The 15470-nt window shown below is 37.7% G+C and overlaps 2 protein-coding genes and 1 pseudogene across 2 annotated transcripts; all 3 read right to left on the reverse strand.

Moving 5' to 3' along the window:
• Window positions 1–350: 350 nt before the first annotated feature.
• On the reverse strand, window positions 351–2738 carry LOC144368762 (endoplasmic reticulum chaperone BiP pseudogene; annotated as a pseudogene).
• On the reverse strand, window positions 1830–9620 carry LOC144368456 (rho GTPase-activating protein 29-like). Its single transcript, XM_078027331.1, has 4 exons — window positions 9293–9620; window positions 6326–6590; window positions 6039–6147; window positions 1830–4306 (listed from the first exon to the last, which is right to left on the reverse strand). The coding sequence occupies exons 1-4, from the start codon at window positions 9481–9483 to the stop codon at window positions 3456–3458; spliced, it is 1416 nt and encodes a 471-aa protein (XP_077883457.1). The 5' UTR covers window positions 9484–9620; the 3' UTR covers window positions 1830–3455.
• A 2414-nt stretch (window positions 9621–12034) lies between these two features.
• Window positions 12035–14860, reverse strand: LOC144368457 (rho GTPase-activating protein 29-like). Its single transcript, XM_078027332.1, has 5 exons — window positions 14751–14860; window positions 14487–14631; window positions 13881–14020; window positions 13036–13224; window positions 12035–12764 (listed from the first exon to the last, which is right to left on the reverse strand). Exons 3-5 carry the CDS (start codon window positions 13983–13985, stop codon window positions 12609–12611), a joined length of 450 nt encoding a protein of 149 aa, XP_077883458.1. The 5' UTR covers window positions 13986–14020; window positions 14487–14631; window positions 14751–14860; the 3' UTR covers window positions 12035–12608.
• Between the last annotated feature and the right edge of the window lie 610 nt (window positions 14861–15470).

Below are 15470 nucleotides of genomic sequence, written 5' to 3' on the forward strand. Positions count from 1 at the left end.
TATTAATTTATATTATATTGCATTCATTGTAATGTAATTATATAATAATATAATTTCTATTATTAATATGATAATAATTCAATTATTATATTAGTATAATTTATATTTATATAATATATAAAACATAAGGATTATAGTATAATTATAAATTAACAACTTATAATATATCATATAGATATATGTAAATCTATAATATGTAGTATATAATATATAATATATAAAAATATTATAATTTAAATTATATAGTTTAGTTATTTGGCTTTAGATGGTTTTAATGCTTCTGATAGTGTTTTATCCCTTAGCTTTATCTGTACAAATTTTTATTTTATGACAGTTCCAAACTTTTAGTATTTTTTTTTTAAATAACAAACATTTATTGGTGTCACTTATGGTAGAAAAAAGTTCCTACACCAGATTTGCATGACCCAATCATTAAATAGAACATTTATGAGGTGAACACACATCCTGACCCACATTTTTATATCCAGTTTTTTAAGATAGCCAATTCCTCCTCTCTCTCTCTTCCCCAAAACATGTGAGCAACTTCCAATGGAAAGCGGTAAACAGCCACTTGGGCTATAGCATTTTCAACTCCACTTTGAGGTGAAGATTCCAATTACATTGGAGACTTAAGTTCTCTCAGTTCTCTCCTAAGGAAAGTTCTGAGTCTAGGATTTACAACATTACAGCACTAGCAGATTAGTGTCTTCAACTCGTCTCTTTCTGCTGTATCCTCTTCACCAGTTGGGGGAGGGCCTCCACTTTCATTGAGTTTGCTGATAATTGGCTGAACAATTTCTTCTAGTTCCTTCTTTTTAGTTTTGAAGTCTTCAATGTCAGCTTCTTGGTGGTTTCCAGCCATTCAATCTTTTCCTCTACAGCTTTTTCCATGGTCTCCTTATCTTCAGAGGAAAGTTTGCTTCCCAACTTTTCTTTATCTCCAATCTCATACTTTAGAGAGTAGGCATAGCTTTCCAGCTCATTCCTAGTATCAATGCACTCCTTGAGTCTTTTGTCTTCCTCAGCAAACTTCTCACCCTCATTAACCATCTTTTCAATTTCTTCAGGTGTCAGGCAATTTTGGTCATTGATAATTGTAATCTTATTTTTGTTCTCTGTACCTTTATCTTCAGCTGTCGCCCAAAGAATAACATTCACATGTATCTCAAAAGTGACTTCAATCTGGGGGACCCCACAGGAGGAATTCCAGTGAGATCAAATGTACCCAGAAGGTGGTTGTATGTTTTCAGGGTCCTTTACCTTCATAGACCTTGATTGGAACAGTAGGTTGATTATGAGAAGCTGTAGAAAAGATCTGAGACTCTAGGTGGCTACCACAGTGTTTCTTGGTATCAGTTTGGTCATGACTCCTCCCACAGTTTCAGTACCAAGTTTCAGGGGCATACATCAAGCAGTACTAGGTCACTTGTATCTTGATCATCAGAGAGTACACCAGCCTGGACAGTGTCACCATATGCAACAGCCTCCTCTGGGTTTATGCCACAGGATGGATCCTTGCCATTGAAGAACTCTTAACAAGTTGTTGATCTTTGGAATTTGAGTAGAGCCACCAAGAAGAACAATCTCATCAATATCAGACTTCTTCAGGTCAGAATCCTCCAGTACTTTCTGAACAGGCTTCATGGTAGACCAGAACAGGTCCATGTTTTCTCTTCAAATTTTGCCTAAGTCAGGGTTTCAGAAAAGTCTTCTCCTTCATAGAAGGACTCAATTTTCATTCTTGCTTAATGTTGAGCAGACAGGGCGCACGTGGCCTTTTCCACTTCATGCTGGAGTTTCTGCACAGCTCTGTTTTCTTTCCTAACATATTTGCCAGTCTTCTTTTTGAACAGCCCGATGAAATGTTCCATAACACGCTGGTCAAAGTCTTCTCCACCCGGATGAGTATCTCTATTGGTGGCCATGACTTTGAAGACATCAAATTGTCAATGGGGAGAAGAGACACATAGAAGGTTCCACCACCCAGATCAAACACCAGGATGTTCTTCTCTCCCTCCCTGTTATCCAGGCCATAAGCAATAGCAGCTGCTGTAGGCTCATTGATGATCCTCATAACATTCAGGCCAGCAAGAGTTCCAGCATCTTTGGTTGCTTGCCACTGGCATCATTAAAATGGACTGGTATAGTAACACTGCATGGGTAAACTTCTTTCCCAAATAAGCCTCTGCAGTCTCTTTCATTTTAGGGAAAATCATGGCAGAATTTCTTCTGGAGCAAAGGTCTTAGTTTGCCCACCTCCAATATCAACCTGAATGTATGGTTTAGGTTTCTCTTCAAACATTTTGAAAGGCAAGAACTTGATCTTTTGCTGAACAGAAGGGTCATTCCCAATACTGCCAATGAGCCACTGGGCATCGAAGACCATGTTCTCAGGATTGGAGGTGAGCTGCTTCTTGACTGTATCGCGGATCAGACGTTCTTCTTCAGGGGTGAAGGCCACATAAGACGGCCTGATGTGGTTGCCCTGATTCTTGGAGATGATCTCCAGTGGCCATTCTTGAATACCCCGATGCACGAGTAAGTGGTCCCCAGGTGGATGCCGACCAGCGTACCCATGTTTTTTTCTTGTCTTCCTCCTCAGCCGTGCTGCACAGAGCAGCAGCAGAACTGCGGCCACCAGAGAGAGCTTCATCTTGCCCTAGCTGTTGGCCACTTGCTCTCCTCAGCAGAAAGCCAGAAGTCACAGGCAATCCAGGAACAGGCCACAGCTGAGCGCAGAAAGGTTACAGGTCTCTTACGCTCAAGATGCCTCGACTCTGTCTGTCTGTGTTGTCTCTGCCAATGTCTCAAACTTTTTAGTATTGAATTGCATTTTATTTCTACAATTTTGTTAATTACCATATGTAAAAATTAACAAGTAGAATGCTAGTAAACACAGATTCGCAAGCTTTTACGCCACTATGTAAATATTAACAAAGTTAAGTAAATTGCCAATGCTTCCATACATGCTATAACAACACAAGTGTTCAAAGATGCACTAGAACATTATGTGGGAAAAAAAATATATTCATACCCAATCAAGATTTTTCAGGCACTTGCATTCAGAAGCATTTTATGAATCAGCACAAGGTTTGCTCCAAAATAAAGCTCATTTTCCCCTACTGCCCCTATTTGTTGAGAACAATATTATACATTAAAGATGCATTTACATGAAACATTTTATAGAGAAAATTATTTTAAATTTAAAATTATAATACTTATTTTATGCATAACTTCAAAAACACAGAATTTAAAGACAATACCAGTGAGCACTCTCATTCTATATGACTAAAACACTACCATTCTATATGACTAGCAAAGACAATACAAGGCCAAAAGGCAAAATATACACTTTGGCAATCCTATACAAAAGAGGTTCTGTTACAATATTCTATCATAAAATAAACAAAATGCATAAAAATGAAACAAGAAAAAGAAAAACTGAATTTTGACAACTACACAAACTGTGGCATTTCAAATTCAAGGTCTTGTAACTCTTCCATTTGTTTGAGCCTGAGTCCCTGGCACATTGGATTCAGGTCAGGTAGGCCAATCTCCTCAGAGTTCTCTTTAGGCTCAGCAGCTGGCTTCAAAGCATAAGCGGATGTGCTGTCTGCCTCTGGGACAGATTTCTCCACATGACTCAGGGGAGGAAGAGCTGTGCTAGGAGGCACTGCTGCTGAAGGTGAAGCTGGTCTCTCCTCAGTCCCCCTGACTTTGCTGGTCGGGGTGGGTGGTTTGTAAAATGTTGTCCCAAGATGGGGCTGCAGTATTCTGGGTGCTCTTGCAGGAGCAAGACTGTGAGAATGAGAGGACAGTCTCACTGGTGCCTCTCTTGCTGCACTGGCTGGCGTGTTGGGCTGTGTGGCACCGTTGGAATGGTCACCACTAACCTTAATGCTCATTGTCACTTTTTCCTGGAGTACACTTGGCACAATCACTGCACTCGTGCCAGTTAAGTTCTTTGGTTCACATTGTTGTCCCTGAGTTGTTTGTGGAATCTGCTGATCAAAACCATTAATTTGGGAGCCCAAACTAGTAGGGGTATCTTTTCTATTAAGTCCTCCAAAGGTAAGATTCTGGCCAAACTTGTCTGAATTGACAATTCCCACATTTCTGCTGTTTTTCTCATTAGGGGAGCTTGCAAGATGGAACCTATCTACAGGCAAACAGCAACATCTGATCTTGGGGCTTGGCATAGGCCTCTGTATATCATTTGTTGTCACATCAGATTTCAGACTAAGTGGTTTCATGGTTTTACACATATTGTCCATCTTTTGTGATGATGATTCAAGTTTTTTGTAACCTGGAAAAGAAGAGATTGTTTTTAACTTCAAGAAGCTTGGTTAATAAGGAAGTGTGGTTATTTGTGAATGGGCATTCTCTCAAACAACAGAGTCTTACATATTTTTTCCAACATTAGTTTCTCAGTCATCTATGCAGAGGAATTAAAAATCCATACAATATTAAAGGCACATTTTTAATTAAAGCATTACTTTTTAAGATTTATCTTAATAAAACAAATAGTCATAAAGAAAATAAAATTTAAAAAACACTTCCTGTAGTAACTTGTTGTAATATACTACCCATGAATGAATATTTTCTGTGTTAAGCCTTTCCTGATTTCAACAGGCAGACAATGGTAACTCTAGAAGAGTAACACTATTCTGCACACCAACAAACGCCATGTCCTGAATCCCAAGGACTTTGCATGTCACTTAATCTGCTTTCCAGCTACATTCTGTCCATACTGAGGGCAACACACCAGAGAGGACTTGGATGCTCTTTCAGCTGATCCACTAATACAGTCCTGCAGAACTTCTAGCACCACTTCTAGCTGCCTGGGTGCTGGCTCAGCTCCAGCTCCATTTCTGCCCTGGGCAAGCCTAGTGCACTAGCCCTACTTGCCTTCTTCTGTCAAGAAAAACTCCTATGTGGAGATATGTTGGCATGTGGTGTTAATGATCTTCTAAAGAAAAGGCTCAGAATTACCTGGTATGTAATGAAAATGTCAAATATTTTAAAATTATTTATTGTTATTACTATACCTACCTGGGAATCCAATTTCATTGGACAGCGAAACAAGGTTACATTTATGAATGAGAGAGGATGAGGTTCAAACCCTGAATCAACAATAATTTAGGGACATGACCCTTGGCATTATTTACCTTCCTCAGACTGTTAGCTATGGCTTACAGGAGGCCAAGGATCATAGCACAGAAGTGCTAATAAGATCAAATCATATAAATGGAATCAGTGAGTCCAGTGCTTTTCTTTGCAGAGAGGTAATGGACTGTCTTTGTTTTCAGACTTTCTCAGGCTACACTCATTGATATTTCATTAATTTTATATATCAAATTTAACATTTATGGCTATATATTAAAAAATTCGGATTTAGATCTACTAAAGCAGTAATGAATGAAAGGTTTTCAACCCCCTTACCAGAAACCATTCACTGAAATAAAGCAATCAATAAACAGTCAACAAAAAGACTGGAGCCGAGAAAATGGAAGACATGTGTGCTTAATGTGCTAAAGTTAGGCCACAGGTAAAGGGACATCAAAAAACTTTAGGAGTCTATTTTTTTGAGTTTCAGGAGTCCAGCTTTTTTCTGTTTTGACTTTAATTGATGACAAAGAAGTAAAGGTGAAAACAAATCTCAGAAAGGGAACAAAAATAATTTATGAATTTCAAGATATCTTTTTACAAGAAAGAAACAAAGGATGATATTCATTTAAATGACATCATTAAACTTTCTCCATGGCTAGAAAAGTTAACTAATAAAACCTTGAAGTTTTAACTTACCTCAAATTAATACACCTTGTTTTTTTTTAAAGGATGAGTATTGTAGATGGACACAATATTTTATCTTTATTTATTTGTTTTATATGGTACTGCGGATCCAACTCATGGCCTCACACATGCCAAGGCAAGCGTTTTACCACTGAGCTACAAGTCCAACCCTCACCTTGGTTTTTCATCACGACTTCTTGGCAAAGTTTGAAATATGCAAAGATATATGGTACATGACCACTCACCAATGAGACATGCATCCCATTTTTCCAATGCATTTTGCTTGCATTCTGATTCCTCAAATGATGTAGCCAATTCATAATTGTTAATTTTGATATCTGCAGTGTGGATATCCTATTGATACAAGAAAAGTTTTAAACTAAAAGCAAAACACATCTCAAAAACAAACAGTTCAAAGACTATTAACTTGTTAACATATACATCACATATTTAATCCAATTCTGTAATGGTCAAAACTCACTTGCTTTGTAGAAAAATATTGTGACTTTGTGGAATGTTCTGTTGATATTACCTGTTTGGAAGGAGGGCTTTTATCCACACAAGGTGCAACAACATCAGTACTGGATGAGACATTTTGTGGCTCTAAGGACCCATCGAAGATCATCTGTGCATTGGTAATTAGAAACTCTACTAACAGGGCCTGATTGGCATATGCAGCAATAGAGGAGGAGATGGTACCAGGAGTGGTTGTAGGCCTGGGCCTCATCACACAGGGTCCAAATACCACCCCCAAGTTTTTTGAGTTCATCAGGTTTTCTTCGGAGTGGTCTACAACCCTGAAAGGAAGAACACATAAAGTGTATGAGATTTGCCTAATAGATGTCCTTAATGGTAGTTTCCTATGACTTGAGAAGGGTGGAGAAAACTCGGGCTATAGAAGACTACAAAACGTTTGTCAAGGGTCAAGGTTGGTGCGTCTAGGTAAAGAATCTTTTGTTTCATTATGATACCACACACCAAACTGAGTTTCAGAGTACTATTTTAGGATAAAATGCATGTAAGTCGAAGGAACTACTGAACTCAATAGCAGAAGGAAGAAAAACACCTCTAAAAATTTAGATATATTCCCCGTTTCTTATACTGGAATCAGAAACATCACTGTCAATTTCTCTGTCACTGCCAGTTAATTTTCTTTTTTAAAAAAATAATTTTTATGTAGAGATGGACACAATACCTTTATTTTATTTATTTATTTTTATGCAGTGCTGAGTATCAAACCCAGTGTCTCCCATGTGCTAGGCAAGTGTTCTCTCACTAGCCACACTCCCAGCTGCCCACAGCTAGTTTTCTAGCTTAAATGATTCTCTCTCCTGAACATCTCTCTGTTCCATTGCCACTATCAATGTTCTGGTTTTACTTCAAACACTCTCAGCTTGTTATTTCTATGACTATCTAAGGAAATCTGTCTCTGCCTGGTTTAGCTATCAGGATGATACTAGATTCATCTATGGGTAATATATCACAGCTTTTTATATATATAGTGAATGGGGTAGTTTTGCTATTTGTTTTTCAGAGGATTCATCACTGATGTATAGAAATGCTTTTGATTTATGGGTATTAATTTTGTATCCTTCTACTTTGCCAAATTCATTTATTATTCTAAGTTTTCTGGTGGAGTTTTTTGGATCCTCCAAGTGTAAAATTATTTTGTTGGCAAAGAATGATAATTTGAGTTCTTCTTTTCCTATTTGTAGTCCCTTGAATTTCTTTCATCTAATTGCTCTGGCTAAAGTGGCAAGGATTATGTTGAACAATTTTTAGATGGAATACTTCCAATTTTTCTTTATTTAGAATGATGTTAGCCTTAGGTTTAGCAGAGAGAGCTTTTACTATGTTGAGGTATATTCCTACTACCCCTAGTTTTTCTAATGTCTTGAACATGAAAAGGTACTGTATTTTGTCAAATGCTTTCTCTCCATCAATTGATGTAATCATAGGATTCTTCTCTTTAAGTTTATTGATGTGATAAATTAAATTTATTGATTTCTGTTTGTCGAACCCATCTTGCATCCCTGGAGTACACAACTTGATCCTGGAGCATTGTTTTTTTTCATATGTTTTTGTATGTGATTTGCCAGAATTTTATTGAGAATTTTTGCATCTATGTTCTTCGGGGATATGAGTCTCAAATTTTCTTTCCTTGATGTGTCTCTGGCTGGTTTGGGTATCAGGGTGATACTAGCTTCACAGAATGAGTTTGGAAGAGCTTCCTCCTTTTCTATTTCATGGAATAATTTGAAGCCCTTCAAGATATGAAGAGTTTAAAAAAAAACTGTGGTACATATACACAATGGACTATTAGCTTTACAAGAGAATAAAATAATGGCATTTACAGGTAAATGGAAGGAGTACATGAATATCATGAAGTAAGTCAATCCCCCAAAATCAAAGGCCAAGATTCTCTCTGATAAAGAAATGTTGATTCATAAATGGGTCTCTGGTGGTGGAGGAACATTAATTGGGCTCAAGAGAGGGAAGGAAAGGAGGGGTATGGGTTGTGAATGATGGTGGAATGAGACGAACATCATTACCCTAAGTTCATGTATGATGGCACATGTGGTATGACTCTACATCATGTACAGAGAAATGAAAATTTGCGCTCCATTTGTGTACAATGGATTGAAAAGCATTCTGCTGTCATTTATAACTGATTTGAACTAATAAATTTTTTTAAATTTTTATTTAATTTATTTATTTGTATGTGGGGCTGCTGTTCGAACCCAGGACCTTGCACATGCTCTACTGCTGAGCTACAATTCCAGCCACAGAAAATAAATTTTAAAAAATTTAAAAAAGGAGATCTTAATTGCTGTGAGAAAGGTGTAGCAGGCAAATCTGAATATGTGAAGTTCCTGATTCCAAGTTCTTTAGTGGGTATAGAAACTACATGGTCAACTCATCTGCCAGGTCCGTAAGATTTTTAATCAAGTCTCTAGGAAGGATAGCACAGTTCCTGCTACTGCTTGCTATATTGTAGCCTAATGAAATCAGATTTTCCAAATGCAAAATGCTTTCTTGTGTCTCAATGTCTGTTTCTCTCTGCCTCGTATGCTCTTCTGCACATTCTCTACCAAATCATCCCGCAGTTCTTAAAGTTGAACTCAAGGGCATTTGCCTCTTCTGCTCTGTCTCTATCCCCAAAACTTCCTCTGCATACCTACAAGCTGTGCACAGCTACCAGAAAAAGGAGGATGGTGAACTGTGGTTATGTACAGATCTGTACCCCAAGAGGATAAGCCCACAAATAGCAGAAAACCTATGTTTCCATCCTTGTTTCACCAGCCAGAGCCTGGCACACAGGAAGCATCTGAGGGAACCATGTTTGCTGCATGAACATATAATCAATGTATCCCTCTCTCAACACATAATAAGAACATCCTAGAAATCATTTTGAAAATCATAACACAACAATATAAATGTACTGAATAGTATTACCCTGATCAATTAAAAATGGCTAAGATGGTATAAAAATTCTTACCTCTTAAGATGGATGATAAGGTAACGTAGAGTGTTAAAATTGGACGGTGGCAATTTTCTTAGAAGGTCCTTGGTTTTGAGAATAATTTGGTTGATTTCCATACACATATTTGGAGATGTGTTGTCTTCAGAGTTGTCCCTTTTGGTGTCCTGCTCTTGGTTAAAATGTTGGATGATATTTGCAAGCTCCATAAATTCATGGTACCATTGGAATAAAACCAATGGCTCTGGTAGCTAAAGAAAGAAAATTATATTAAAAATACCTTTGGGCTGAGGTTGTGGCTCAGAGGTAGAGTGTTTGCCTAGCACATGCGGGGACCTGGGTTTGATCCTCTGCACCACATAAAAATTAATAAATAAAATAAAGGTATTGCATCCCGCTACAACCAAAAAATAAATATTTTGAAAAAATCTTCTGCCTGTTTTCTTTGTTAAAGTCAAGTATAAGTGAGAGTTACTCAATTAATTTTATGTCCCTTTAGATTAACAAAATCTAAAGTCAATCTGTATTTATTGATATCTTTTTCAGTACTGGAGATTGAACCTAGGACCTCAAGCATGCTATGCAAGCACTCTAGTACTGAGCTTCATCCCTGCCCATAAAATAAAAAATATATGTTTGGTAGAGTAGTGACTTAGAAAGCAAATCAAAATCTTGACTATAAATTATATTTATGTTAATAACAAATTAATAGATAATGAGTGAAATTCTAAACTTTAAATGAAGTTTAAGCTTTAAGCTTCATCATGGGATTTTAAAACTCTTCATCTCTATCCTAAACACATTATATTCACATCTGCCCCCCAAATAGCATAATCTTCAGCTGTTTTACTGGAACAAACATAGAATCGTGAACAAAATCTATAAAATGAATCAGAAACCCATGGATTTTATGAGTAAGGGGTAAAAATATCAAAGTGCTAAAGAGCATAGATTTTACTTGGGAAGAATGAAGATTAGCACAAGATAATATGACCTACAAAAACATACTGTCAACATCTCATGAAACTTTAAAACAGGCTGATTTGCCATGAATAGATCAAAAAAAGAAGTTCTTACAACAAATATCCACTGCCATAATGAATGTCAATGTTTCTACTGATCTACAATAGAAAATTCAGTGAACTGTTAGCTACCTGATGTCCTATAATATCTGTGGGGAGTGAAGGTGTTGCCCTGTGATCAGTTTCTATCTTCACCACTCTGGGATCTGAAGCAAGTCACTTCACCTCTTGGAGCTTTAGGTCAATGAGTCAGATAAAGGCTACTCTCTAACACTATTGCAAGAATTGAGCACACTTTCCAAATGAAAGTCTTAGACATACAAAATTCCTCAACAGAATGCAAGTTTATTGTATTAGACCCAATTCATCTCCTCTCCCTAACTGACTAAACAAGATTAAGGATGACACATTATGAGACTTCCAGTCATTCCAAGGTATCCACCTTCATTTCTCAGTTGAGGGGTCTGTAGAATGTGATTAAAGGGTTATCAATGGTTTCCTGGGCTAACTTTGTAGATCAAGCAATGTATACTTAATTTCTTTCCCTCCTGCAATTCCACTTAACTACAGTAGGCTCATAAGGACTAGGAAAATAGAGAAAACAAAAAGCAACAATTCACAAGTAGAAGAGCAGATGAATAAGTCCTGATGCAGCATTTCCAAGAGAACTGACCCTTTGTCACTCAACATGTTTTTCAGAATCCTAAAGGGACATGGACAATCATTACCAGGTCCTCTGATCTTGGGTTAGGTTGCAGGTGGGCCAGCTGAGAAAGCTTAGCTCTCTATAGAATCCTATCTCCACTTTATGTACTAGGGCAATCTCCTTCCTAAAGCTCTAAAAATTTTTTCTCTGGGCAATGGGATACAGAGGCTCTCTGAATAGAGGCATTGCCAAACATAAGGAACAGAGAGGTAACTGTCTTCCAATGGGGATATGTTGGCTATATACACACTGAAAGCACAGATCCTACAGTCTTAGTAACCCTGGCTCCCACAGTATTGGTACTGTATCTCTAGGCAAGGAAAAAACAAAACCTTTCCTAGGGGACTGGAGCTATGGCTCATGGTAGTGCACTCATCTGGCATGTGTGAGGCACTAGGTTTGATCCTCAGCCCCACATAAAAATTAATTAATTAATTAAAAGTATCGTGTCCATCTACAATTAAAAATATGCCTTCCCAAGAAGATCACACCAGTCCCAGAAAAGGGAACTAGACATGTAACTAGGCACATACCAAACAGTCCATCTAGACCACTTTATAGTAAAGTTCAAAGTTTTAAAAAAGCCTTGATGTGTTCAAGTGCTTCCAAAGTGATTTCAAGTCCAAGCTCTAATATATCTAGGCACCATGAAAGACAAAAATCAAAATGAGTAGAAAAAGAACAAATTGAAGGTGTAAAATGATGCTATCGATATGCTGTCAACTAGTCAGATATGGAGAAAGAGCACTGGAAATGCAGCTGATCTAAATTGAGATGTGCACTAAATGAAAAATAGACACCAGATTTCAAAGAAGAAGAGCTGCAATGCAAATAAATAAATAAACAAAATACCTCATAATTTGAAAAACTAGATATTCAAAATGTTCAATGATATATTAAAATTCACTTCACTTTATTTTTAATTTTTATGTTGCTATAGAAAATTTAATGTTATATATGAGGGTCACATTGTATTTCTACAGAGGTTAGAGGCCAAATAGAGAAAAGAACCCTTAATGAGAAAAATCTATGAATATCCACAATAAAAGAGCATCATATAATCATTTAAAAAATGTTATCAAAAGAATAGAAAATCAGACTTCTTGAATATTAAAACATGATCTCAGAAATGGAATAATTTACTTATTGAGGAAGAAAAAGACAAGGAACTGTCTTAGAAAGTTTTTGAAGAAAAAAAGAGCAATAAAGAAACGGTAAGGGAATTGGAGAACATGTATGCTTGCCAAGCAATTGCAAGACCCTGAATTTTTAATCCCCATGTGTGCAAATAACAAATTTATAAATATTTATATACGTGTTTGTGTATGTGCACACACACACATCTCCAAACAGGAGCTTCAAGTGCAAATTACGAAGACAGATGGTGGGTGGGAGAATGGCAATAAAAATCAAGAAAAGTTCCAAGAACTAAAGCGCTCACAACTGACAGAGCTCATGGAGTGGCCAGAATACTGGATGGAAATATATCCACATCAAAGTACATCATTATAAAATCTTAGAATAATGAGGGGGGTGATGCCATAGTCTATACCAATGAAAAATATGAAATATAAAATATTTTTGCTGTTTGCATTTGATGGTAGGTTTAGAATAAAACTTTAACCTTTTGAATGTAATATTTTAACACTTCACAGATGTCATGTGACGAAAATTGGGACAGATCTACTAAATGCCTTCCGGTTTCCAGAGCTTGACACAGAATTGCGATTTTTGCCTTGCTGCCACTGACTCGGTAAATTCCCTTGAAGAGAAAAGAAAAACAGAATGCAATATTTTACTTTAGTACAAAGGGCTAAATGCAGACATGTAGACAGAGTTGATGTATCTACTTCAATTTTTATTAGTATTTAAAAATTACAAGTTGAAGTTAAATCAATTAACCTTTTCCAAATAAATGTGAATAAATTTAGTTATTACAAATGGAGAGTGCTGATTTTCTGAAAGTCTCTTTTTCATTAAAACAAATCACAAAGGCATTTATGTTTTTAGAGTTTTAGGAGTAAACAACATACTTGTAAACACAAGGCAGTCTTTTCAATTTCTAAAGTACACATTTTGATGATGAAAGGAATGCCATCTGGCTCCTTTTTGGCAACACAGGACAATTCTTCTCCAAATAAATGCATTTTCCCCTGCAGTTTCTGATGTCCGCAAACGATGGTTAAGTTTGCCATGCATTTTTTATGGCAGACTATAAGACACTACAAGAAAATGATATTTGAAAACTTATTGACTCACCTTAAAATTATTCACAACTAGGAAATTATAGGCAGACTAATAACGACCAAAATAAGTTTAAAAGTACTACTTGTGGTTTGTGAATTGCATTTAACAGCAAAACAAAGTAGAAAACTACAGAAATAAACTGTGGGACTTTATTAAAAATGTATTGGCAAGCCAGGTGTGATGGCATATGCCCATGATTCCAGCTACTTGAGAGTTGAAACAGGAATTTCACAAGTTGAAGGCCAGACCAATCTAGCAAGAACCCATTTCAAAACACAATTTTAAGAAAGGGTGGATGGGCTGGGGATGTGGCTCAAGCGGTAATGCGCTTGCCTGGTGTGCGCAGGGTGATGGGTTCGATCCTCAACACTACATAAAATTAAAAAAAAGATGTTGTGTCCACAGAAAACTGAAAAATAAATATTAAAATTTCTCTCTCTCTCTGTCTCTCTCTCTCTCTCTCTTTCTCTCTTTCTTCTTTCTGTCTCTCTAAAAATATGGCATGTGCAAGACCCTGACAACATATTCATATGTGTGTTTGTGTGTGGACACACACATCTCCAAATAAGTAAAATCATAACAAAAAAGTATATAGCAAAAGAAAAAAATTGTGATTCCAAAAAGATCTTACCTCTTCGCATTTAAAACCTCGAAATATGACAATGCGTTCACAGATTCTACATCTTCCAGGAAATTTCCATCTTCTGAACTTATGGGTGGTAGCTGCTTTTGCCATTAGTGATTGCTGAAATGTTCCAAGGGAGCAGGGTCCTAACAGCAGAAATGTTCGTGTGTAAGAAGGTAAAATGACAAAAACATACACCACATGATATTGTACTTGGAATAATTTTTAGACTTTGAAATTTTCTATATATTACAAAAAGCTATTATTTTGCATTTCTAACATACTTTCAGTAGGTGGAATTGTCTATTCCAAGCTTGGTTCTCTGCCCTCAGGGTGGTGTAGGTAACCAGTGTGAGAAGACTGAAGCTCTCCCTCTCTTGTCTGGGCTTCCCTAATCTTGGTCTCTCTGAGTTGCTCCTGGATGTTAGCCCCCTCCCCTCTCTTGCTTATCAGGTCTCAGCTGGGGGACCTCAGGCCCTCCACCTTAGGATCGCACCAGGTGGGCAACGTCCTGGTGGCACTGCGCTCTTGTTCAACTGAGAGCTGATTTTGTGCTGATAGTGTCTATACAGAGTTATCACAGCTGGGGGAGGGGATTTGGAACCCAGGTACCTGTGCAGTCACAGATCTGGCTGGTAACCACACCCACCAAAGATGGTGAGAAAGGTGGAGACAGTCCTTTTCCCAGTCGGGGTGTCTGGTGAGGTGGTGGGAGCTGGGATGTCCTCGTGCTCTGCCTAGAATGTGGTCTGGGGACCTGCGTGGGAGCAGAGCGTCCTCAGGAGTTCTGCCACCCCAATGAGGTGCTGAGTTGGTGTCTCTGCTCCCCCCTTGAGAGTCACACCTGTGCTCAAACTGTGGGCTTTGGACTCTCACCTGAACAAGGAGGCTCTGAGTTCTGCTTGGTGTTCGCAGCTCTGGTGGATTCTGCGAAAATCTGTTGGATGGAGTCCTGTCACATGCACTGAGAGGTTGTGTTCCCTCAAGGCAAGTCCCCGCCTGAGCAGGAGAAGCCACCTGATAGCTTTCTCTGATTCAGGCACAGAGCAGCCAGAAACAGGATCTCCTCTACTCTGCCACCTTGGATCCCAGGCAACCGATTTCTGACAGAGATGCCAGAGTAATTCCGTGGACTTTCAATAAATGCTGCTGAAATAAAAGATATCCATAATGAACCTCAACCCTTATTTCAGTCACCTCTAAAATGAACAGGAACCACACATCTAAACATACAACCTAACACTATCCGTCTTTGAATTCAGGGTTATGAAGGGCAGCTGCCTATTTTTATAAATAAAGGATGTTTTGGGAACACAGCCATGTTGTTGTATTGTGTATAATTGCTTTTAAGGATTATTAATTATAATGCAAGTAGAGATAAAAGACTGTTCAGGTGTTGATAATTTTTGAAACTGAGGTTGTATACACAGAGTTCAAATACTGTTTGGCCTACTTCATGCATGTTTGAAATTTCCCATAATAAAAACTTGTTTTGGTTTTTGTAGTCTACCTTCAGATCTACTCTGGGCTATCTCAAGATCATCCCCATAAGCTCCATCACTCTCCTTCTCATTTCTCTGCAGCAAGGCTCAACCA

This window comes from Ictidomys tridecemlineatus, chromosome 11 (assembly GCF_052094955.1).
Source record: "Ictidomys tridecemlineatus isolate mIctTri1 chromosome 11, mIctTri1.hap1, whole genome shotgun sequence".
Lineage (NCBI taxonomy): Eukaryota > Metazoa > Chordata > Mammalia > Rodentia > Sciuridae > Ictidomys > Ictidomys tridecemlineatus.